Source organism: Macaca mulatta, chromosome 1 (assembly GCF_049350105.2).
Source record: "Macaca mulatta isolate MMU2019108-1 chromosome 1, T2T-MMU8v2.0, whole genome shotgun sequence".
Classification (NCBI taxonomy): Eukaryota; Metazoa; Chordata; class Mammalia; order Primates; family Cercopithecidae; genus Macaca; species Macaca mulatta.
In genome coordinates this window covers 113,613,624-113,639,756 of record NC_133406.1, presented here as the reverse complement: position 1 = coordinate 113,639,756, position 26,133 = coordinate 113,613,624, and the positions used below count along the sequence as shown (strand labels likewise).

The window sequence follows — 26,133 nt, the reverse complement described above, 5'->3', positions numbered from 1 at the left end:
CTGCAGGTCTGCTCTGTCTTCCTCCACCCCAAACCCCCACCACTAGTTTCCTAAAGCAGAGCTGGTCCCAGGGCCCTCACCCCTTCCCCACACTTAACAACTCAGGATCCCTTACCAAAAGGATACCGTCCAAATTCCAATGCTCAGTTTTCAGGGACTTCCAGACTCTGGTCCTAACCCACCCATTCAAGCTGACTTTCTACTCTTTTCTCCATGAACGCTAATTTCTGAGCAAACTTTCTGTTGCTCCCGGACATACTTTATGATTTTCTACTGTTGTTCCCTCTGCTAGAAATGCACCTGCCTCCTTATCCTGGTCTCGTCCCAGGCTCAGCCCCACCCTTGCTCGCCGGTTCTTGAGGCTCTCTTTCAGAGTAGGGATGCTGTCAGAGGGGCATGTTAGTTCACCCCTACCCTCACCCCGTGCTACCACCTGCGTGGTGGGTGAGTGAGTGACCATGGATGAGGCCTCGCTGTCTATCTCCCCAGGGAAGGAGACTCTTCCTTCTCAGGCTGAACACTGCAGGTGGGGACTGTCTCCCCATCAGATGGGGCCCCCTGGAATCAGACGTGGTGTCTCCCCCATCAGATATAAACTCCCTAGAGGAATAAGCTGTGTCTCCCCCTCAGACAGGGTCTCCCTGGAGATATAAGCTGTGTCTCCCCTTCAGACAGGGGCTCCCTGGGGATAGGAGCGTGTCTCCCCCCTCAGACAGGGTCTCCCTGGGGATATAAGCTGTATCTCCCCCTCAAACAGGGGCTCCCTGGAGATATAAGCTGTATCTCCCCCTCAGACAGGGGCTCCCTGGAGGTAGGAGCGTGTCTGCCCCCTCAGACGGGGCTCCCTGGAGATAGAAGCTGTTTCTTCCACTCAAACAGGAGCTTCCTGGAGGCAAGGGCTATTTCATTCATCTAAAATAGATCTTTCCCAGGTTGGGACTGAAACTTCTTTTTCTGGATTGTAGGTGAAGCCCAGAACCACATACTGACAAATCCTTGGAAATATGTATGAAATTGCTTTATTCTCTCTCACACGGCTCTCCTTTCCACAGACAGGTACAGACATGTGCACACACACAGAGACACACACAGCTGGGTTCTCCTTTCAGTTCCTGATAGCCAGGCCACACCTCCTCCTGGGTCAGGCTCCGGTGGGCAGGAGGCTGCCTGAGCTCCCTCTAGTAGAGGCTGTGTCGAGCACAGTGGTGAGCGCACAGCTGCCGGTGGTACTGCAGGTGGTAGTCCTTCACCAGCTTTCCCAAGATGTAGAGGAACTCATCGAAGCAGATCTGGTTGTCCTTGTTCTTGTCTGCAGCCTGGAACAGTTCTGTGATATAGTACGGCTCCTTCCGGCCCTGAGAAGCGGGCAGAGTGTCAACCACCCACCCAGGCCTGCAGCCCACCTGCCAGGCTCCCCACAGCCCACTGGGAGGGGATGGGGTAACTGTGGCCTGGCCTTGCCTGCAAGGGCTTACAGGAAATGACTCCTCACTCCAATAGTCAGTGACTAGGACTCTGAATGCTGCAAAATCAGGCTCAAGAGACAGGGGCATGGTGGGTGCCCCCATAACCAAGCCTGGAGCCAGCTGCATGTGTGCAGACAAAGGAGGTAAACTGGGCACCACTGATGGTTAACTGTGTTCAGTGCCCAGGCAGCCCTGGCATCCCAGACGATTTTGCATCCACCGGCAGCAGCTGTTTATGCCTCTCTTCACAGCTGGGCTGGAGGCTCCTCTGGAGGGACATCCCAGCCAGGGCTTCCTCAAGGCAGGGCGGTGCCTTCCTCCTCCACACTGGGAGCTCCCCAGGAGCAGAGTCGACCTGGCCCTCAAGTCTGCATCCCCAGCGCTGCTGCAAGGCTAGTGCCCAGGGGGGCAGAGGTTTGCATGCCTGTGCATTTGCCTGCTTCGGGAGCAATTCCCAGGCAGAGGCATAGCATGCGAACCTCTGACCCCCGGGCACCGGGCCCACATAGAGCGCAGAACGAGGGAAAGGACAAAGCCAGGAGCCCTGGAGCTGTCCAGGTTGTTCCGAGGCAGGTGGCCCAGATATGGCCCTGAGGGCTGAGAAATGGGGATCGTAGAGGAGAGGAAAGACGCATTTGAGCTGGAAGGAACAGCATGAAGAAAGTCACAGGCCAGAGCACAGCACAGGGACAGAGCGGGAAGACACGAGGTGGACATCGGGAGCACTGGGCAGGGCAGATGAGGCAGCTTTCAGCAAGATTTGGCTGGTGGGCATGAGGAGCCAGTGTGAAGCCCTAGAAACCATTTGGGGGAAGCAGCTGTGGGCAGGTTTGCAGCCTCTGTCTCCTCAGGGCCCACCCCCACCACCTGTTCCTGTGTTCTTAACTGTTCCACAAAGCTGGTCACCCAGAGAGGAGCTGGAGGCTTCCCGCCTGGGACAGGCTCTCACAGCTTCCCTCACCTCGGCCCACCTTCCCCAGGGCTGCCCTGTGTCCAGGGTCTGTCCCCAAGGGCCCTGTACCCTGGTGGGGCTTTGAGTCCCATGAGTGCAGGGTCCGGGCCGTCCTGGTACAGTTTGCCCTAGAAAGGACAAGGTTTCCTGGAAACAGGACCACCCACAATCACTTCCCCCTCGCTCCGTCCCTCTCTACAGCCCTCAGAGTAACACTCCAGTAAGCAGAGGCAAGGCTGGGCAGACGGGAAGTGACCAAAGAAGAGCGTTTTCCTGGATGGAGTGGCCTTGAGTCAGGATGGACCAGAAGTCCTCTGGAGATGACAGTCCAGACACCCCGGGGCATGGCTAGACAGGAGCACCCCCACAGACACCCTTGCAGGCCTTGCAGGTCCCAAGGAGCCCAGTAATCATGGGTCTGGGTCTGATGACAAAGAAGATGGGTAGGGCCTGAGGGCTGTCGAAGCCTGGATTTGGGAACTGGGCCTGTCCAGATCTGAGAGATTCTGGGGACAGGAGGTGGAAGGGGAAGTAATATTTCCTAACCCCACCCCACCCTACTCCTACTCTGGTTAGGGGGGCCACTGCAGCTCCTGCTATGCCTCCCCCATGCATGGGAGCAGGAGGCCCAGGCTTGTGCAGCCCAGGAGAATGGGCTAAATTCAAAGGGCTTGGAAGGTGGCATGGGGTGAGGGGCAGAGGCACTGCCTCGATGAGCCTGTGGGCAGAGGGGAGGTGGAGGGCCTGTACTCAGGAAGTAGATGGGCAGAGGCATAAACAGGTTTGGAGTTAGGACTGAGTTCCAGGAAATCAGCTAAGTTTGGGCTGGAGGGAGGCCAGGCAGGGAGTTCTGGGAGAGGGAAGGACAAGAAACACAGCTGTGCTGGGGCCACTCCACTGTGGCCACAGATCCCGCCGTCCCGTGAATTAAAGATTCTCAGGGCCAGGCACGGTTGCTCACACCTGTAATCCCAGCACTTTGGGAGGCTAAGGCGGGTGGATTGCTTGAGGCCAGGAGTTCAAGACCAGCCTGGCCAACATGGTGAAACCCCATCTCTACTAAAAATACAAAAAAATAGCCAGGCGTGATAGTGGCCGCCTATAATCCCAGCTACTCAGGAGGCTGAGGCACGAGAATCACTTGAACCTGGGAAGCGGAGGTTGCAGGGAGCAGAGATTGCGCCACTGCACTCCAGCCTGGGCGACAGAGTCAGGTTCCATCTCCAGAAAAAAAAAAAAAAAAAAAAAAGATTCTCATGAGAGACAGCGCCCTCTGTAATAACCTCAGCATTTGCTTTCAACACTCACTTGCCACCCCAGAATCCACCCTGTATTGGTGCCTGGGCCCCACTTCAACCCCCACCCTGATCCCAGACCCTGCGTACCAAGCTGTCCATGAAGCGGGGCACGTTGTCCACGAGCAGGGCCTGCAACTCCTGCAGGGACAGGGTCTCCACATCGCCTTGCCGGGCTGCATACTGGTGGAAGCAGTGGATGATTTGGAAGAGGGATTCCTCCACTGGGGTGTCTGTCATGACTGCTGGGCCCTGGCCCCGGGCAGGGGGCAGACGTGGAGGTGCAGGGGTGCAGCAGCCGGGGACAGTGGGTGGAGAATCTGGGAGGAGAGAGCAGCACCTTGTCCCAGCCAGTCCACAGCAGATGGTGCTTCCTCCAAGAGCCTTCTCCCTCTTGTACCTGCCCACATTCCCACACCCAGTCTCAGGCCACCAGGACCCCTGCACTCATCCGACCCCGTGCAAACGTGACGCAAAGTCGCTGCCCTGCAAGATGCTTCCCTGAAAATTCTCAAGACAGGACTCTGTTTGCTGGGACTGAGGGGTTCCTGGACACAGGAGCTGCATCCTCCTCCCTCCAACCTACCCCAATTTAGCAGATGCCTCAAGTCAAGAATGGGGAGAAACTAAAGACTCTGAAGCAAGTCAGTGTTTGTGTTGTTTTCCAATAGAAACACTTTTAAACCCTTGAAAAGGCAGAATCTGCACTACCATAAGCTGTCTTGTGCGACAAACAATATTAGAATAACCACACTATGTGGAAAACTGGGCCCTGCTCCTGAGCGATTGTTTTCTTTCCCAGTTGAATGTACAGGCAGCAAGTGGATCCCACCTGTCTTCCTGCTGCCACCACACTGTGCCACCCTCTCCAAAGGGAGTCCCCATGCCATCAGCACCATCCCTTCAGCCCTTACATCCCACGGCCCCCCCGGAGCCTCTGTGCCGCTCCTCTCTGGTGCCCTGATGCCTGTGACCTTCCACTCCCCACTTCCTGTGGAGATGAGACCCCAGTTTTCGGGCGACAAGATCTCCCTGTCAAGTCAGCGGTGCTCCCTGGACTCTGCAGATAGGAATCAGGACAACTGCTGCTTCCACCGCTCGTGGAACCAGCCTGGCACCAGGTGAACACTTTATACAAATTATCCCATATCCCACGTAACCCTCACGCGGACCATAGGAAGCAGGCATCATTACTCCCATTTTCCTAAGGGAAAAATGAAACCCAGAAAGGATGAGCAATTTCCCCAAGATCACACAACCGATCTACCTGGAGCTTTGCTCAAACCCATGTCTTTGGGAACAAGCCCAAAGGCTTGCTTTCAGTTCAGGTCCTACACCCCGCTTGGGCCACAATTGTACTGTTAGGATGTCCATCCACACTGTACATGTTCTCTAAAACAAGTAAGCTGTACCCACCTCTGCTTTTTAGAACCTGCACAGACCCAACACAGACCCTCACCCCACAATTCTCTTGGAAGAGGCACTGACCTGTCACTGTTGAGGTGAGGATCCAAAACCACAGATCCAACCTGTAGTTGATCCCAGAGATTCCCCAGCGCTCAGGCAGGAGGCAGCTGTGTGAGCCGGGAACCCACCACCAAGCCCCACATCCCACCCATCCTCAGCGCCTCCAATTATGGCAGCCAGTGTTGTGATGCTTCACAGGTCCTTCAGCAGCAGGACTGAGCCTTAATTGCATTCCTCAGGTGACATCACAACACTTAACTTGCTAAGATTAACTCAACCAGTTTCAGGAGCCCACATCCCTGGGAGCAGGATCTGAAGCATCTAAGAATCACAAAAGGTCCCATTATCGTCTCCCTGCCTCAGAGCTTGTCCTCCCACCTCCAGGGCTTTGGTGGGGTCAGACACACACTTAACTACATCTCCCTGGGGTGTCCTCCCTCAATTAGCGAACCCCCAAACTCCACCGTCATGAAGCACATTCATTCCTTCATTCATTCAAAAAACATTCTTGAGTGCCTACAGTGTGCCAGGCCTTCTGCTAGGCAATATGCATCAGACACAGGGCCAGCTCACAGGGTGGGGACGTGTGAGGGGACAGTCACACACTGTCACTAGGCACGTGGAAGCCAACTGAGTGACACAGACAGGTGCTCCAGGCACCCAGAAAGGAACACCTTCCGCCTGGGGAGTTGAGGGGGACTTCCTTAGGGAGGTCATATTTCAGCTGCGACTGGAAGAGACATTTTGAGTTGCACGGAGGAAAGGAGGACCAGGCGCTCCAGACAGAGGACACGGCACAGGCAAAGGCCTAGGGTTGCAAAAGAGACGGTGTGGTGATTCCTCAAGGATCTAGAACTAGAAATACCATTTGACCCAGCCATCCCATTACTGGGTATATACCCAAAGGATTATAAATCATGCTGCTATAAAGACACATGCACACGTATGTTTATTGCAGCACTATTCACAATAGCAAAGACTTGGAACCAACCCAAATGTCCATCAATGATAGACTGGATTAAGAAAATGTGGCACATATACACCATGGAATACTATGCAGCCATAAAAAAGGATGAGTTCATGTCCTTTGTAGGGACACGGATGCAGCTGGAAGCCATCATTCTCAGCAAACTATTGCAAGAACAGAAAACCAGACACCACATGTTCTCACTCATAGGTGGGAACTGAACAATGAGAACACTTGGACACAGGAAGGGGAACATCACACACTGGGGGCTGTCAAGGGGTGGGGGGAGCGGGGAGGAGTAGCATTAGGAGAAAAACCTAATGTAAATGACGAGTTAATGGGTGCAGCACACCAACATGGCACATGTATACATATGTAACAAACCTGCACATTGTGCACATGTACCCTAGAACTTAAAGTATAAATAAAAATAAAATAAAATAAAAAAGAGTGCGGCCTGCTCAGGGGATGGAGTCCACAGGGTGCACCATAAGAAGTTAGAAGAAACAAGGCTGGAGAGGCAGGAGGGAGACAAGACCGGAAGACTCTGTGCCAAGCTATAGCTGGGACTTTATCCTATCCAGCTCATAGTCTGTCAGTGGAGGCAGACATCTAGTCAAAACTCCGAGGTACTGTACTTAGAAAAGCACCACAGACTTGGTGCCAAACATGCACCCCCACCTCACAACCCCCACCACCCACGGCCAGGGCAAGACTGTGATACACAAACAAGAGAGGAAGCTAATAGAGGATTTTTTAAATCAGTTGAGTGATGGATGGGAGGTGAAAGAGAAGTGGTAGAACCAGATTTGTTCATTAGTAAATCACCAACTGCAATGTGGAAGTCACCCTACTCTTAGCGGGCCAGACCTTCAGGCTCGACATCCTTACAGATGCTACCTGGGCCCTTGTGTGAGTGATGGGTGGGGTCCCCTCTGCCAACTCACCCCAACACAAGACTTCTCCCAGCTGGCCCCTTCTACTTGGCCCCATTTCACCCCACACAGCTCTCTTGGGAGGGCCCACACAGGCTGATGACTGAGTCTTCCAGAAGGGGGCGCCAAAGGACAGGTCATCAAACCAGAGACTCCATCTATGCATCCCTGAAGGTTGGAGAGAAAATCATAGGTAGATACTGAAGCCAACAGCTTTTCCAGTTTGCTGAGTGAGCCTTTATCTACTCAACATAGTGATTTCCCCAGCAAACAAGTGCTTCATCAATACACTTTGTTTCTAAACTAAAAACATGACTTGAATTTCTCAGCATTGCCAAGCTAAAGCCACAAAAGATTGCACTGAATTTTTTGATTCAGCCAGCATTACCCTGGCAATTTATCCCGAAACAGTTAATTAAGCAGATGTTAAAAACAATAATCAGAAAAATGTCCACCATGGCAATGTCTATAACCAAGAAACAAAAATAAAAACAAAACCTTAAAACTATCTAATTAATAAATTTGGTATACCCATGTGGTTCACCATTGGACAATTGCTGGATAATAGCTTGTTGTTCAGCAGAAACTTCATTTCTGACCTATGGCTGGGGATGGGGGGCAGACTGCACTCCTTTTCTCCCTACCCTCTGTTCACTCTGGGAAAAAACAACCCCTTACACCATGCCAATACCCAGTGATGATCCCTTGCACAGCTGCGCTGTAACTGCACTTTTTGCTTGATGTTATGCTGTGAACATCTCACATGCTTAATCAATGCTAGCCTGATTTTTAGCGAGTACATTGCGATCATCTGTTTGCATTTATCAGAATTTGTCTTATGAATCCATTATTGTTGGACATTAAATTACTTTTATTTATACATTTTAATGTCAACTCTTCCTTAATGTTTATCAGAATTTTGCCACGTGTTAGGTGCTAGGTGCCCCTGTGCTAGGTGCTGTGGAGAAAGGGGGTGGAAATGAATTGAATAACTCATAGTCTGTAGGTGGAGACAGACATCTAGCCAAAACTTCAGGGTACTGTACTTAGAAAAAAGCCATAAACATGGTGCCAAACATGCATCTCCCATGTCATAACCCAACCACCCATGGCCAGGGCAAGATTGTGATCTTGACAGACACAATCTTCATGTCTTTCCAGTGCGCAGACCAGTCACTGAAAGCAATGTCCTGTGACATCCAGAAGCCAGTACAGCAAAGGAGTAGCGCTTTCTGGTGAAATTGAGAAAGGAGGTTATCTGAAACTGGTCCTGAAGCACCCCCACCCCCGCTCCTGCTGCAACCAGGGTTTTAGACACCTCAAAGATTGGAAATACTTCAAGAAGGATAATATTCAATTTCTGACTAAGACAGCGGTGAGGTGGTGGTGGAAAGGATCAAGTAATTACCTTAAAAAGTAAAGAAATGTCGTATGGTACTTGACGATGAAGCGGGTTATACTGATGGCATATTGAGGGATTTTTGCCAGTTCTCACCAGCATATACCTATTTGCTTCTCTCCAGACCTGTATTATCTTTAGGATTGGAGCAACTTGATATCCCAGTCAACAGCCTCAAGAGTATCTGAAATGTGTGTTAGATGGGCTGTGCTTGAAGGGGGAGCTGCTAGATGCATTAGAACCCTCACAGAGAATGTGATAAAGAGAAAGAAAGGGTGCGTTATTGCCGTGTAGGGAATAAGAGTAAGATTCGAGCATAGGGAGTCCCTAGGCTGCTTCTGTAGGACCAGGAGGTTGCTGGAGAGTGAGAAGATGATTAACAGTATTAAGTTCTTCTTCTTTGCTGAGCACTGCCCCATTACATCCACCCATTCATCTTGTCTTCTTAACAATTGCTGAAGAAGACCAAAGAATGACAATTACAGGAGCATGATAGGGACACAGCTAGTAATGCAGAGGCACGTTTCAAACCCAGGCCCATGGGCCCCACATACCCGTTCTCATCCACTACATTACCTTGTCCCCGAATAACAGGGAATCCAACGTTGGGGAGAGCAGGAGAAGGGCCCCATGGTTAGAGGAAAGAGCTGGAACAGAGGTGCTCAGGTGGGAGCCAGCCTGGGCTGATGGACGGGCAGAAAGAAGGGCTGGAGTGGTGTAAATGGAGCCCAGAGAGACAGGAGATGAGGTCTGAGGGGCAGGCAGAGGACAAGCCAATGAGGACTTTGCAAAATTTGGACTTTAAGCAGGATAGGAAGCCACTAAAAGATTTTTAGTAAGGGATATGCCATGTTCATAGTAGCTTTATATGCTATTGTAAAGCTGGCATTTTCCCAAATGTAACATAGATTCAGTGCAATCCCAATCCCAAAACTCTTACTGAAATTATAGAAATTGACAAGTTAACTCTAAAAAGTATATAGCCAGGCCAAGAGTAGCCAAGAGAATCATGAAAAAGAAAAGACATGGGAGGATCCACAGTACTAGACATTAAGATTTATCATAATAACTCCGGTAACTAAGATACTGCCCGGCAGGTTCAAGGACAAACAGATCAACAGAACTAAATAGAGGCCTGGGAAAAAGACACACACGTGTAGTATATTTATTCTGTGACAAAAGTGGCACTGCTGAACACAAGCTTTTCGATACATTTTATGGGATCAATTGGATGCTCATTCTCATGAAACTAGACCTCACAAGCAGACAAAACGACAATTCCAAGTGGATTGTAGGTCTAACGGTGGAAAGTAAAGTCATAAAGCCTCAATAGCATATGCAAAGACATTCAAGCCCTCCGTCTTGAACATTTACTTCTATATTTTCTTCTAAGAGTTTTAGTTGTAGCTCTTATGTGTAGGGCTGTGACCCATTTTGAGTTAATTTGTGTGTACGAAGGAAGGAAGGGGTACGGCTTCATTATTTTGCATGTGGCTGCCCACTTGTCTCGGCACCGTTTATTGAAGACTATTCTTGCTCCATTGAATGGGCTTGGCAGGCTTGTTGAAAATTAATTGACTGTGAACATGAAGGCGGAGAACACTTTATCACGAACTCTAAGCTTCACCTATGTAAAGATATCTTCTCTCTGTTCTGCCTCCTGTCAAAATCTGACATGACTCTTGCTCAACACAAGCTTTGTTTCCCGAGTTCCGTGGCCTTGTCTCACGCAGAGCAATCATGTCCCATTAACCCACTCCCCACCCCCACTCCAAGTCCACCCTGTGGGCCACGGCCTTGTCCTTTCCCAGCTGCTTTATCATCTGCTTTTTCAATTAGGACTATGTTTAAAACATTTCCCCAATTCTTAAATATTTTTGAGTGATTGATTCCAAACAGCTACATTATATGGAATTTCTGAACCATTCTGCCTAACACCACTTCTGACTCCAAATGTGTGGGAGTTATATTTCCTTTTTTTAAAAATCCCCACACCAACCAATTCTCCAACTCTCTGAACACCACCGGGGTATCCTGCAATTCCATTCTGACCCTAACTACCTAGAGTTAGCACAGACCCCACAAGGTGAAGGCTCAGCCCCACAACACTGCCCCCAATTCAGATGCCAATCGCAGCACCTGACCTCCCATACTTCTGACTGACTGGCTAAAATTGGAGGTTCCTAAAAAACCCTCCTCAGGTTGGATAATCTGCTACAAGGGGTCACGGGACTCAAGGAGGCACTTTAGGCATAAGGCACTTTACAAATAATACAACATAGGAAAAGTCACGTGGAAGAGACACAGAGGGTATGAGGGGCAGCACTGAGCTCCCAGGCCCACCCCAGGCGCCCACCCTTCCGGCACCCCACCCGCTCAGCAGCCCGACAGCTCTCTGAGCCCCATTGATTGGGGTTTCTATGGCAGTCACTTTATTTCGGCATGGTTGATTAAATAATTGGCCACTGGTGATTGAAGTCCTGCCCCAGCAGCTCTCTGGAGGCCCAGCCTGGGGCTGAAAGCTCCAGCCCTCCAATCACATGGTTGCTTCCTCTGGCAACCAGCCCCATCCTGAAGCTGTCTAGGGGTCCACGAAGAGTCACTTCATTAGCACACACTCAGTATGGCTGGAAGGGGATTGTTATGAGTAACAAAAGACGCTCCCTCACCCCTGTCATTCAGGAGATTCCAGAGGTTTCAGACGCTCAGCGTCAGGAACAGGGACAAAGACCAAATGTCCATTTCGTATCATCACAGGGATTCCATGTGTACAGGCATCAAGATTTACTTAACCCACCATTACAAAAAATTTAATTATCTTAATTTGTTCCTGTTTCTACTTACTCGATTAACAATTACATCCCCAGTATATGATTTTGTGCAGTGCCCTCTGGTAGGCATTGGAGAGAGAAAAGAATACAAATTAATTAAGAAAAGCCCTCTGCCTTTCAGAAGCTTTTGGTGAAGATCTCTTTTTTTTAAAGGTGCAAGATTGGTGCCCGACGTGGGACTCACAACTCGAGGAAGGGCGGAAACCGCGAAGGACCCAGCTACGTGGTGCTGCCTCCCTCGGCAACCGGGCGAGGTGGGTGCTCGGTGGGTGCTCGGTGGCGCCACCGTGTGGAAGTTTGGGAAACAGAAAACCAAGTCTCTGCGCTCAGGGCCAGAGTTTCATCCTGGGCCTCTGACTGGGGCCAACTGTAACAGGAACAGCCCTGACTGTAAGTCAAAATTGTAAGGTCCCCCTTGGCCAGAGAACCTTCCTGCAGTGGCCTCCACTGCTTTCTCCAGCTTGCCAGTTTTAACCTACAGGGCCCAGCCTCTTAAACTTGGGTGAGGTGAGGAATGATCATGGCCAACGTGAAATTTGGTTGAATAGATACATTTCTCGGGGTACACAAGGGTCACTTCCCAGCACTGTCTGTGTGTGTGGCCTCCGAGAAAGCAACCTCCTTTATCAGGCGAACAGAATTCACACTAAATCCTCCCAGCAAACCCATTCTAGACGGGATGGTGGGTGTTAGTCCAAACTGCACCATTTTGTAAGCCCCCTGCCATTTTGCGGAGCCTCGTCAGAGTGAAACATTCCATGTGGATTCGGGCCTGACCACAAGGCACAAGAGCACCCGTATCATACCCTGCCAGGCAAAGGCCCAACTGAGGGAACATCCCTATCGTATCCTGCAGGGCAAAGGTCCAAGGAACAGCCTATCACATCCGCGGGAAAAAGGTCCAAACCACCCGATGGTGTGAACATCTTATCAGTATCCTCCCGGCGAGCAAGCCATACTGCCCAGACCCCCACCTAGACCTATAAATTACCCCAGCCTGTAAGCGGCAGGGGTTCTGGCATTAAGCTGGTCCCCCACCTCCTCAGGTCTTGTGCTGGACAGAAAACCTGCCTTGCCATAGAGCCGCCGATTCTCTCTGTGTCTTTCTTTAACCCTTGCCTTCCCTTCAAAACCTAACAGTGGGACCACAGGCTCTGGGCTGCAGCTGGGTGTCCTCTTCCTCCAGTGTGGATGGATCCTCCACTGTAGGTGGCTCACAGCAGAACTGAGTCCGAATAATCTCTTCTGAACACCATGGAACTCTCTCTGTCCCGCTCTCCCAACTGCTGCTCGAGTCTAGACATGCAGCCGGCCAACACCACCCAGAAGGACCCCAAACAGAACAGCTGGCTGTCTCTGAACATTCCTGTGGCTCCCTCTGCCCTGTCCCTCTCACCGTGGCTCCTGGAAGTGCTCTATGGCCTATTGAAAGGGCGCCCCGACAAAATTCCCCTGGCTCCCCCACCTGAAAAGTGATTTCCCCTGTTCTGAATTCCCACACACTTTATCTGAACCTTTCTGAAGACACCTGCCTCACTTGCTAGTTCGGCCAATGTTTATGGAGTTCTCTGCACTGGAGGCTGGGGGCACAATATAAGTCATGGCCAGGTGGCAGCAAACATAGTGTATGTGCAGCCAGGGCTGTCACTGAGATGCGCAGGGACATGGGGATGATGGCTCTGCCTGGAGAAGGCTTCACAGAGAAAGTGACCACTGAACTGCCTGGGGACCTGGGGCTTCCTGGCTCTGTCCCGCTCCACTCTCTCAACACCCAGTGGTTTATTGGAGTTCTCTCCTGGGACCAGAGCATTGGTCAAAGCACGGTCCACATCCATTCCATCTCCCTGCCACCCCAACATCCGCACACCCAGAACAGAGTCAGCACTCATAGCATAAGTGAATGGATAAAATACAGCAAAAAGAACAAATTGTTTTCTGTCCTCTTCCCTCAGCAACTTGAGATCTTCAATAGATCCAGAAGGATGTTGACGCTATCTCAGACTGGGGAGAGGGGAGCTCCCCCAAAAGAAGGAGGAGATGAAGATACCAACCAGCCAGATTCCTGTTCAGGACCAGCCTGTTGTGAGCTCTCCTGGGGATCAGCAGTGGCTGGGAGGTTGGATGTGTGATGGGGCGGGGCAGGTTTATGGAGAGTGTTTGTTCCAGACATGACACAGGAGAAGGGCTCACAGGGTACAACCTGATCAGCAAGTGCAAAAGATAAGGCCCCTATTAAAGCTAATTTGCTGAGATTTTCATTTTAGCAAAAACAAATGATCAGTTTTTTGGATGTCTCAAGTATGTTTGAAATTTATGTGTATTCTCTATGGTTGGGCACGAATTTATGAATGTATGTGTGTGTAAATAAATTTAAGTGTGTTGTTCAAATAGTTTATATCAGGAATCATCAAATTATGGTCTTCAAGCCAGATAAAGCTGGCCACCTGTTTCTGGAGGTTAGTGTTTATTGGACACATCTGCGGGGCCTTGTGTCCGGGGCTGCTTCTGGGCTGTGGCAGTATCTGTCGGTCCTGCTCTGTACCATTACTGGTGTTTTGTTATCTGACGACTCTGTTGAGTTTCTGGACAGAATCTGCCAAAACCTGCCAGGCGATATAAGTTTGTCAGTTTCCATTAATTTCTTTCAGTGTTTGCTTTATATTATTCAAAATTATGTTCTTGTGTGTATAAGGTTAGGACTATTATTGCTGGGCCTGGTAGCTCACACCTGTAATGCCAGCACTTTGGGAGGCCGAGGCAGGTGGATCAACTGAGGTCAGAAGTTCGAGACTAGCCTGGCCAACATGATGACACTCCCCGTCTTTACCAAAATTACAAACATTAGCTGGGTGTGGTGGCGTGGGCCTGTAATCCCAGCTACTCTGGAGGCTGAGGCAGGAGAATCCTTGAACCCAGGAGGAGGAGGTTGCAGTGAGCCAAGATGATACCATAGCACTCTAGTCTGGGTAACAAGAGTGAAAATCTGTCTCAAAAAAAAAGAAAGAAAGAAAGAAAGGAAAAAAGGATAAGATGATTATAATCAATAACACTAATCAATAAGAAATATTCTTCTTTTTCATTTAATCCATTTTCTTAGAATTCTTTGATGTCTTGTATTAATATTGTTGTCCCTCATTCCTTTTGTATTGCTTTTCCTCTGGTCCTTTTTTCTAAACAGTGATGATACATAACTCAAAATGAATCATAGACCTAAATGCAAAACACAATATTACAAAACCCCTAGATGGTAGCATAAGAGGAAATTTGATCATCTTGGTTTTGGTGATGACTTTTTAGATGCAACACCAAGGCACAATCCATAAAAAAAGAATTTGTAAGCTGGACTTCTTGAAAATTAAACATTTCTGCTTTGTGAAAGATATTGTCAAGAGAATGAAAAGACAAGCTAAAGACTGGGAGAAAATGTTTACAAAAGAAATATCAGACAAAGGAGTGTTATCCAAAACATACAAAGAAGTGTTATCCAAAACATACAAAGAACTCTTAAAACTCAACAATAAGAACACAAACCAACCAATTAGAAAATGGGCCAAAGACGTGAACAGACATCTCATCAAAGAAGACACAGCAGGTGACAAATAAACGTATCGAAGATGCTCCACATCATAAGTCCTCAAGAAAATGCAAATTAAAACAACAATGAGATACCAGTAAACACTTATGAGAATGGCCAAAATTTGGAACACTGACAACACCAAATGCTGAAGAAGGATGTGGAGCAACTGGAACTCTCATTCATTGACAGCAGGAACACAAAATAATACAGCCACTTCGAAAGACAGTTTTTGGTGCTTTCTTAAAAAACTAAACATACTCTTACCATAGGATCCAGAAATCACACTCCTTGGGATTTACCCAAAAGAATTGCAAACTTATGTCCACACAAAAACCTGCATACAAATGTATATGAATATATTGCACAGTGGTGAAGTCCAGGTTTTTAACGTAGCCATCCTAAATAGCAAGCATTGTACCCACCAAGAAATGTCTCATCCTTCACCCACCACCTGACCTCCTGCAATTCGCAGTCTCCAGTGTCTATGATTCTACTCTCTACCTCCATCTGTATGCATGATGTAGCTCCCACTCACACGTGAAGGTGCACAGTATTTGACTTTCTGTTTCTGAGTAATTTCACTCAAAATAATAGCCTCCAGTTCCATCCATGTTGCTGTGAAAAGCATGATTTCATTCTTTATTCATAGCTGAGCAGTATTCCACTGTGTGTGTGTGTGTGTCTGTGTGTGTGTATCTTTTGCCACTAAAAGTAATATTGCCATCATATGGGGAAGTGGGAGAGGGAGAAACAGGCCCCCCTGGTTACGTAAGTACTGATGGAGAAGGAACTTGAAGAAATATGATGGGTGGAGAAAATAGGTCCCACCTAGGGAGACATCACATCAGCTCTATGGAGCCCCAGAGTGCTTAAGGGGCTGGCACTAAATGAACCTGGAACTCTCTTGTACCCTAAAAGGAACATTGGAAGGGGTTAGCAGAAAATGTCCATGTCAGTGATTCATCATCTCCCTTTCCTCACCATGCCCCAGGGACTCCCATGCCTTCCCAATCCTCTTGCCCCTACCTGGGTCAGCCTTTCCACAGCAGGGTAGGGCACATTATAGCCAAAGGCACAGCTCCCAAATCCTACACAGGCTGTTTTGCACAGGAGGAGGAAAAACGCTGAAGACTTTCTGGGAAGTTAGTGCCATGGGGCAGGAAAGAACTTTTCCCACTCCCTGCCTCCAGGCTCATTCCACGGGGGGTCTCTCCGCCACCCAACCTAGATAGTGGGACCTTGACCCCAGTCCCCCCACCTGAGTCCAGGGCTTCTGTGAGGGGCTGACCAATGGTTAGCAATGAAGTAACCCTGCTTCCCTCCCTGGACTCTGAGTTCCCGTAGGGCAGCCCCTGATGTGACCCAAGACCTATAGCACAGGGCACACGAGTAAGGATTTGATTTTGCCTCTTCTGTGTTCGTATGATGATTTGCTGTGTTTACCAGCTGAGTAAACTTGGGAACATCTCAACTGCTCCTTTCCTAAAATAGAGATTGCAGCACCTGCCTCTTAGGACTATGAGGGTTGAGGAGGATACAGGAGCAGCAGGTATCTTGATGTCTGGACATTAGAATGCTCAGTACATGGTGGGGTCATAGAACAGGCTGTCACAACAATTGTGTGGAAGGACTGAGAGAGGGAACAAACAAGACCATGCTACCTTCAGGAGTCTGAAACTCCATCCTCTTTGGGTCCAGAGGCCCAGTGCTCTTTTCTCCCATTTCCTGACTTGCTGCTACACATGCACTGGCTGCCTTACCCTCAAATCAAGGTTGAGCCAGGGAAGACCCCAGGTGAGGTCTCTGGGGTGGGGTGGGACCTGGTGACCTGGCTCCCTGGTCAGAAACCCTGAGCACAGCCTCCTGGGTGTGTCCCACCCACCTGATGTAGGGCAAGGCTCCAAGAAACAGATGACAGAGGTGGCCCGAGGCCTCCCAGCCCCTGGGAAGAGCCAGGCTGAGCCTTATAAAGAGATTGCTCTTTTTCCAAACACACACATCTCACTCATCCTGCTCCTCGTGTCGCTTCCCAGCTCCAGTAAGTCTCACCTACGTCTTTGCATTTTCTAGAAGTGCCCAGTGCCCAGAGCCCAGTCTGCTGTGCTGCCTCTAGGAAGGGAAAGGGCTGTGGACGAAGACTCAGGAGCCTGGGTCTAGGCCAGCTCTGCCATTAGCTGGGCTGTGTGACCTTCACTTGACACCAAAAGCCCACATCTGTACAACCAGTTGGCTGAACTAGACTTGTCTGTTGCTCCTTTGGGATCTCCTGAGACAACTCCTGTGGAAATGTCCCCAGTGGGACCTGAGCACAGGACCTTCCCTGTCTTCTTCCTCCCTGGATTCATCCGCCTGTTGGGGTCCCAGCTGTTGAATCCCCTCCCCAGCTCTGCCCCCACAGAGGGTGGAGGGCTAAGGATCCCCTGTGAATGCTTTGGAGGCTCTCCAAACCCCAAGGCCTGGGACCCCGACACAGCATAGCCCTGGCCAGATGGCTTGCCCTTACCTGGGTAAGGTATTGAGCAGCCAAAGCTCCCTCACTCCCTACCACAACCTGCAAATTCTCAGGCACCCTCTGGGCACAGGGCTTGGCATCTAGCTTTGGCCTCAGAATCAAAAAAGCTTTGGGTGGCTCCTCTTAGTCAGTTGCCAGCATGGAGCTTTCTCCTGCGTTGAGAGGAGTTGGGGGTTTATTGTCAGACACCCACACGCGTTAGCCAAGGTCCTTTTCTGGTTCTTTGGAAAGTGTGGGAAGTGGGAGCTGCACTGTCCTATTTTTCAGGCTTGGGGTGCAGGCCAGCCCAGACTGACCACCGGCTGGACAATTTGCTTTGGGAAGTCAGACCTTCTTATTTAAACAGGGTCAAGCCTTGGTGATTCCGAGGGTGCAGATAATTCCCAAGAGCAGACATGAAGCGACAACCACCTCACTCCCATCCCATCCAGCAGCTTAAGAACCAGGGAGTTATTTCTGTTCCTTGTAACAGAGGCCATTCCCGTTTCTCATTCCCAGGGGAATGCAGGAAGGGCCCCCCTGTGCTCGGGACAGGGCTGTGTTTCCTGTTCACACTCACATCCATCCTCACATGTGCACCTGGAGCCTGCATACACCATGTCATGCAGGGCTTGCACTGGAGTCAAGGTGGGGCCCACGGTGTCTGGTTCCTGAAGCAGCCCAGGAGGGTCGGAGACCAGATCACCAAGGCTATTGTCCTGCCCCTGTGACTCTCACCCCAGCTGTGAAGCTGGAGGAGATGGATTTGGTGCTGTTTTAGGAGTGGGGTCTACGATGTGCTGGGAGAGGCTGGGGGGGTCCCAGCTCAGTTCTTCCATGTGTTGCTGGCCCCCGACTCTCTCTGCTTCTCCCTCTCCAAAGCTCTGCCCACAGCTGGACTTCCGCCATCCACCTGCATCTCCTCTTGGCCCTGGCCAGGGTGGGCCAGGTGTCAGACTTGGTCCTACCCTCTCATTTTTGAGCAACTTATCCCATCACATTTTTAAAAATCGAGTTCCTTCTGTTCCATCTTAGGGCTGTTTTTCCTCTGTCCTCAGCCCTCCTTCCAACACCCCCACATAGAGACCCTAACTTAAATGAAGGGAAAAAAATGATTGTCTTTATTTCCTGAAGCCTTTCTGAAAGCCAAGATGAGCAACACTCAAGCTGAGACGTCCATAATAGGCATGATCGACATGTTTCACAAATACACCAGACGTGATGACAAGATTGACAAGCCAAGCCTGCTGACGATGATGAAAGAGAACTTCCCCAACTTCCTCAATGCCTGTGTGAGTCGGGGTTTAGCTTCTCAATGTTGGTTGGACGCTGGCATGGCTGAGGATATATTTTACTATGTGTCTTTGGATGGGTCACCCTCATCCTCTGATTAAAACATTTCCCATTTGCAAATTTATTGCTTGGATCATATGGGAATCTAAGGATGATAGGCAAAAAAGTATGAAAATGGGAAAGAGTTATACAGGTATAAATGAGGTTATGAGATGGTCAGCAAAGTGTGCAGCTTGAGGGCGGTGCACAGTCCCCTCCCAGTGCTCACTGACCCCCTCTCTGTGAGACTGAAACTCACATGCTCAGGTCCTGCTTCCCAAAGGCCCCACATCAACATCCTTGAGATTAATGGGAAAGCACTGGAAGTTCCATTGCTAGTAGAAATCAATAGCCCTCTTTGCAATAAACAAGACTCATTAGCAAATCTGAAAAAAACTGTGGGCTACTAGGTACCAAAGGGTCTAGACGACCAAGAGTAGGGAACCCAGAAGATGAGTTTGGTGGAAAAAGAGAAGAAAGAAGAGGAGATCAGAGAAAGAAGAGAACGAAGGATGAGGGCCAATTTGGGGGCCCTGGGTTAGAACTAAGGTAGCCAGTGCCCTTAAACGCTGGGGACAGGTGAGAGTGAGGCTGGGACAGGGGACTGCTCTCCCCAAGGTCACTAAACAGAGCGCCTCGGGACAAGACCTGCCTCCCATCTGAGGTTTGAGACAAAAAGTCTCCCTAGAGAACTCCAGGGATAACATTCACATCCTCACCCCAACTTGACCCACTCGCCCGGCACTCCCAGCCCCGCCACAACGCCTGTGCAGATCTAGGCATTTGTCTCTGTTTCTGCCTCCTCCTCTCCCCTCCCAGCCCAAAACTTGTTTGTGATTGAATTTTTCTTGTTTGTATGTTTTTCTCTTCACAGGACAAAAAGGGCATACATTACCTGACCAATGTCTTTGAGAGAAAGGACAAGAATGAGAATAAGAAGATTGATTTTTCTGAGTTTCTGTCCTTGCTGGGAGACATAGCCACAGACTACCACAAGCAAAGCCACGAAGGGGCACCCTGTTTCAGGGGAAGCCAGTGATCCAGCCCCACCAAGGGGCCTCCAGAGACCCCAGGAACAATAAAGTGTCTCCTCCCACCAGACACTTGCCTTATTTCCTTCTTCTCTTTGGTGACCTACATTGTCAAAACTGCCAATTCCAGGCTAACTTTGTTGGAGAATCCCCACCACCCCCATCCAGTGGGTCACCCAAGAGTAATGTCCCACCACCAATGTTCTCCCTGTGGCCTCCAGCAGCGCTGAGCTGCCTCTCACACAGGTCCTGGTGTCCGCCTCTGCCCCACTCCCTAAATGCAGCCACCACAGCAGGTTACAGGTGGAAGCTGGTAGAAGGCCTCTGCGAGGTCACAGCAATGCCCCTCCTTGTCAAGGCATGGACCAGGTCATTCAGATGTATTTAGATACTGCACTGAGAAGGAGCTGGCATCTCTCAGTGTGCTCCTGCCCTCCTGCTCCCACCCCAGCTGTTCTCCAGGGCTTGGGGAAACAGAAACCACTCACATAGGGATTCCTGGATGGGATCAGGCTCAGGGCCCATGTGACTACGAATGGGAGGCTCAGTAGTTCCCTGAGGATGGGCTCCCTTGTCCTGTGGTCTGGGCTCCAAGGTCTGTGTCCTCTCCCTGTGCTGTGTGCTTGTGTGCATGTGCCTATGTGGGTGACCCTGTGGAAGTGAGAGAGAGTCACTCTGATGCTTAGCTGTTCTCCATGATGGTTTGCTCAATGCCAGGACTGGGTTTCTGATGATGAATGAATACTCTAGATTTTGAACAGCTCTAAGTGGTCCAGAAGCCCTATTAAGGAGGCTGGCCTGAATAAGGCAACATCACAGAAATGCCCTAAGGACTGACACAGAAAGCTTATGCTGACTGTGATGAGAAATTGCAGCACCTCTATCTGGTGGGTAATGGAGTGGTTTGTTATTGGTAGTCTACTCCAGGCCAGGCACTGTGCTATGGGCTGAGGATGCAGAAACAAGCAGGACACAGTGCTGTCCTAGCAGAGCACTGACGGGTCTCTCCATACAGGCCACAACACAGGGTTAATGTTCACCCAGTGTCACTTCAAGACCATGTTCCATGCAGCTGCTCTTAGTATTCCTCCTTGAGTCTCACATCATCTGTCCATATCACGCTTACCACCCTGGTCAGTCTCCAGCTAACCTCTCAATGAGGCAAACATTCTTCTTGGAGAAATCAGGCAACAATCTCAAAAATTCTCTTTCCATCCAACCAGCAGAAGTGTGTAGGATGGGTTATTTGCTCTTGTGAATGACTGCTGCACTCCACACTCACACCTCTCTTCACAGACCAGCATCTCCTCTCCTCATCAGGAATCTTCCTTCCTGAACATACTCTGCACCTCATTAGCATTCAGGACTGATCTGCAGTTTTCACCTCCAAATCCCAATGTCTGACCATTAGGTTTCTTCTCTCTCCTTCTCCCCCTTTCTCATTCTCATTCCACCTGTTCTTGGAACTCACAGAGACCTGCAGTCCCTGGGATTTCATTTTCTCTTCCCAGTCTCCTGCTGCCTTCTCTGTGCAGCCTGCCCCCCATCATCCACCCCAGAATTGCTCTCTTTCCTCTCTTAGCTCTGTTGCCCACTTTCCTTGGGCCACACCTTCCCTGCAGATCTCCAGCCTAGAACCATCTTCCCCATTTTCCTCCTCTCTCCTCCACCAGGACTGCTGGTCACTGCCCAGAACCGTCATGCCAGGGTCCTAAGGGTGGGTGCCTGACTTCCTGTCTGCCCAGCACTCTCTGAATCCCTCCTGTTCACCCAGCTGCTGTTATTCCAAGTATGCGCAACACACCCCTCATCAGTATATCTCAGTATTTCATGCCTCTATACCAATCTTCCAAACTGCTGCCTCTGCCAGAAATGTCTTTTAATATTTCATCTGTCTCATTCACATTACATTTTAAGACTGACCTTAATGTCAATGTCTCTTAGACATTTAGAGGGTGAACTACCATCTCTTCACCCCAAAGAAATGATCTCTTCCTCATTTGCGCCTCCCTCACCCTCACCCCACTCCTACCATAGTGGCTGCATTACCTCAGATTCCCCTCGTGTCTTTTCATCCAGACTTGGAATCATGGGGGGAAAACACTATTACCTCAGATCTCCTGGTTACCCAGCAGATAGCAGTACTGGATCCCGGCTCATAGTGAGTACTCTATATCATTTTTTATTATAAAATACATTTGTGCAAATTCTAATCAATACCACCTCATGTAAACAACAGTGCAAAATCTAAAAACTTCCAGTCCTGGAGGAAGGTTGTGCAGCTTAGGAGAGGACCTCAGAATCTGGACCCCAGAATCTGGAACTAGGCCAAAAGGAATAATGCAAATGACTGAAGAGCTTCCCTAAGGACTCACTTCCTGATCTCCCAAAAGAAGAGAGGGTCTCCCTTGGGTGGGGTTCTTGGACTTTCAAGTCCATCGGTAGAGTCCAGAAGGCAACTGACTACCCCTAATGTTGCCATGCCCTCCCTTTATTTTTCCAGTTCATATTTCTCCTGATAATATTCCGTGAATTGGCAATGGCACATACTAATTAGGATGGAGTGTGTGGACAAATACTTCTTGATTTTCTTGTCTAGGATTAAAAATCACCTTCTCAAGGGACTCTTGTCTAATGTTCCTGAGACTATTTCACACTCTCCATGCTTATGCCAATGCAGAACTCATCACATCTATTAGGATATTCTGTTTATACATCCATGTCATCCCAAGAGGTGATAACAGGACAGGGACCCCACGTCTAGCATGCAGTTCCTAGTTAAGATCCCAAATCCTGAGATATTGCTGATTTGCTATGGCAGGTCGTCAAGAGAACTGTCATTCCAAACTCACCAAGGTGGCTTATAGAACAGAAGCAAATGGATATAAAGAGGAGAGGGGACCAGGCCATCTCCACAACCACATCCCAGAGCTCCAGTCATCAGATAGAAAATTGATTTGATTTCACCCAATATTCCTTCAAAATAGTTTCAAGGAATAGGGTGTGGGCAATGTGTCATTCCACATTGGAAGGAGAACATTTTATAGCAAGGCCTAAGGGCACAGGTATTAGTGTCATATTGATCAGAATTCAACCTTTGTTCTAACACACACTAGAGCAAGAATTGACTTGATTTGGAATAAGTAATAGCTACTGTGCATTATATTGATACTAAAGAGAAAGAATAATTGACAGCTCTATGCCCACACTCACATGACAGTTGATGTGAAAGAGATTCTGGAAATCCAAACGGTCCCAAGAAATTCTGATATCAAAACATTCCAATAACTTTTTTTCTTTCCGACGAAGTCTCACTCTGTTGCCTGGGCTGGAGTGTCGTGAGCTGTCCGTGGTGCTGAATTCACTGTGACGTCACTCCTGCCTCTCTTTGCTTTCTTCTGACTGACATTTATTCAACCTTCTCTACAGAAATCTCTTATGTTACCCCACATGCAGGTGGTTTTTGAGTAGGCTCCTGAAGAGTGATCTCAACTTTCCAGGAAGAAAAGAGGGCAAAGGGAACAATGTGAAAGGAGCAGAAAATCATAAAAGACCATGTGTTTGATAAACAACCAGATTGTTTCCAGTACCCTGTCACTATAACCACACCATGGCAGCATATTCACACGTGTCCCCTTATAAATCTGTGAGGTAGTTTTTTGGTATTCTTGCCCAGGAAAGGGATTGATGCATCATAGATTATATATATATAACTAAGTGTGAGATAATATCTTATTGTTTTTGTAACTTGCATTTTACAAGAATTATGACCAGCACCAGATAAGTTTCAGTGCTCTCCTTTCTTTGGCCTCAATATTATTGGATTAAAGAATTAATGCTTCTCACTAGGAGCATCATGTATTTACCATTATTTTCAATTTTATATTAAAACTGAATTTCTAGTAGGACCTTTGGTTTCCTTGGTTTATTTTTCTATTTCAGTATTTTTTATCTTTTATTATTCTTTAACCATGTTTCGATCTAAATTAAAGCAGTTAATGTGAACCAATCAGCTTCTTTGGGAATTGTATAGAAGAGCATGAGAGCCTTTATTTCATACAATCCAGCAATGTAACTTTAAATAACTTTACAGTGGAACTCCAACTCATATCCACATTGCTCTATGCACTGTTAGCATTATTACCTCTGAGTTGCATTTACTTTATAATGTGCTACCAGTGTATTTGTCTACCCACTTCTCCACAAATACCTTCCCCACCCTCATATTGCCTCCCACTCCTTACCACCACAAACAATACTATGAGGAACATCATTATATATATTTCCTTATGTATCTGTGTGAATATTTTTGGAACACACACATATATATATGTGTATATATATGTGTGTGTTCCAAAAGGTAGACTACCTGGGATACAGATTCTATGTGCTCTTGGCTTGACTATTGTTTTCTTACCAACAGAACCAAGAGTTCCTGTAGTTCAGCATTACTGCCAATATGTCTGCTTCTGGTTATGGAATTATCCCAATAAAACATAGAAATAGACCAATTATCCCAATAAAACATAGAAAATGTGGACAAAATCATAAAATTATCTGCCTCAAAGCATCAAAAAGCTACCAAAGTAACCAGGACTTGAAGGCTCTGGTTATCCAAGAGAAAGAAGACTCAATCAATGTACTCAACATTAAAGCTGTTTCTCTTCCTGAGAAATTAATTCTTAAGTAGTTTGAACAAAGAAGTTAACAAACCAAACAGAAAGTAACTTCTAAGAGACAAGGAAGATTATTTGCAATTTTAATAGTCATTCAGGACTGGTGAGATTGAAATTAGTGTTCAGGACTTCCAACACAGCCAGAACTTGAAAAGACAAAAATTTACATAAAAGAGAAGCAACAAATGGTGAGCTGATCACTCGAATTTTCTCCCTTTTAGGCATGTGTCTTTTCACAAGTTGTACAGGACAAGAGGTAGAGCCCATCAGAAAATCTTTGTTAAAAACCTAAATAGCTAGTAAGAGCCTTTAGGAGATAAAAATCAAAGCTCAGAGGATTTCCAAGGTAGAGGTACCCTTCTAAACATTCCAGGATTTCAGTTAGAAACCCTCAATTGCTACTCCTGGGAATAAGTATATGGATCAGAAATATAAATCCTAGAATTCAGTATTGAATCAATAAATCCAGATCGGATTTAAATGATCTGCTACTCTAATTCCTTTCCAGAAGCTAAAGAAAATTCTCTGGAGGGAGAGAAAATCATCCATAGTCTGAAATTAAAAAATTTTCATTCTTAATGTTCAGCATTCAAAAAATACAAGTACACCAAGAGAGAAGATGAAAATAGGAAATGGAAACAAGAGAAGATAAAAATAGAAAATGTAAACAAACCCAGAGATGATAAGCCAGGCACAGAAAGACAAATATCACATGTTCTCCCTCATCTGTGGGAGCTTAAAAAAAAAAAAAAAAAAGTTCGTCTCATGGAGGTATAGGGAGAATGATGGTTACTGAGGCTGGGAAAGGTGAATGGGTGGGGTGAAGGGAGATTGGTTAAATGAGTAGAAACACCTAGCTATATAGAAGGAATATGATCTAATGTTTTATGGCAGAATAGGGCAACTATAGTTAACCAGAGTGTATTGTATATTTCAAAAGATCTAGAAGAGAGGACTTCAAATGTTCTCACCACATAAAAATGATAAATACTTGAGGTGATAGATGTCCTAAATACCATGACTTGATCATTATACATTCTGTGCATGTAACAAAATATCACACATGAACCCCTTAAGTATGTACAAATATTATACATCCACAAAATTTTTTAAATGCTGTAAATGGAAGCAGAGAATAGAGAAGATCACAGAGGAGAATGAAGTCAAAATTATTATTTAAGGTCAGACAAATAACAGTGTATTTGTATAGAATGAGAAGACCAGAAAACAGAAAAACTGAAGGTGCATAAGAAAAAGGGGAGAATTTCTGTAGCGGGTGTTTGAAAAAAGCAAGGGGGATGGGATGTAGTGAAAGAGGACGGATGGACCTTTGCTGGGAACATAAAAAGTTCATGGTAGTTGGGGGAAGGCAGAGTGTATGGCCACTGATTCTGATAAGAGAGTAGATGGGGTAATTGAAATATGCAAATACTCTCTTATTTGTATTGAATGCGCAGTTGGATTAGTGGTCATGAATTTGAAGTGTGACCAGTCAACAAGGTAAGCACATTTTTCTCCAGACTTGTTTATCTGCAGAAGTGTAGGCAGAATTGGATTTACCCAGTGTTGGCAATGATCATTCATAGCTGATACATAAGAAAAAGACACTGAGACATGTACTCTTGATAGACAACTCCACATATGAAGCAATCTACTTTTAAAAACCTGAAACCTGAATATGCTTAAGACTCTAGATCTACAAGGTTACCAAGAG

The 26,133-nt window shown here is 47.8% G+C and overlaps 2 protein-coding genes across 2 annotated transcripts; one reads left to right on the top strand and one right to left on the bottom strand.

Annotated features, from left to right (window-relative positions):
• Positions 1–1,040: 1,040 nt before the first annotated feature.
• On the bottom strand, positions 1,041–5,709 carry LOC718159 (protein S100-A15A). The gene is made up of 3 exons (XM_077984573.1): positions 5,202–5,709; positions 3,804–4,033; positions 1,041–1,355 (listed from the first exon to the last, which is right to left on the bottom strand). Exons 2-3 carry the CDS (start codon positions 3,951–3,953, stop codon positions 1,179–1,181), a joined length of 327 nt encoding a protein of 108 aa, XP_077840699.1. The 5' UTR covers positions 3,954–4,033; positions 5,202–5,709; the 3' UTR covers positions 1,041–1,178.
• Positions 5,710–16,883: 11,174 nt separating this feature from the next.
• Positions 16,884–23,649, top strand: LOC714943 (protein S100-A7). The gene is made up of 3 exons (XM_028828825.2): positions 16,884–16,927; positions 18,515–18,672; positions 19,587–23,649. The coding sequence occupies exons 2-3, from the start codon at positions 18,532–18,534 to the stop codon at positions 19,749–19,751; spliced, it is 306 nt and encodes a 101-aa protein (XP_028684658.2). The 5' UTR covers positions 16,884–16,927; positions 18,515–18,531; the 3' UTR covers positions 19,752–23,649.
• The last annotated feature ends 2,484 nt before the right edge of the window (positions 23,650–26,133 follow it).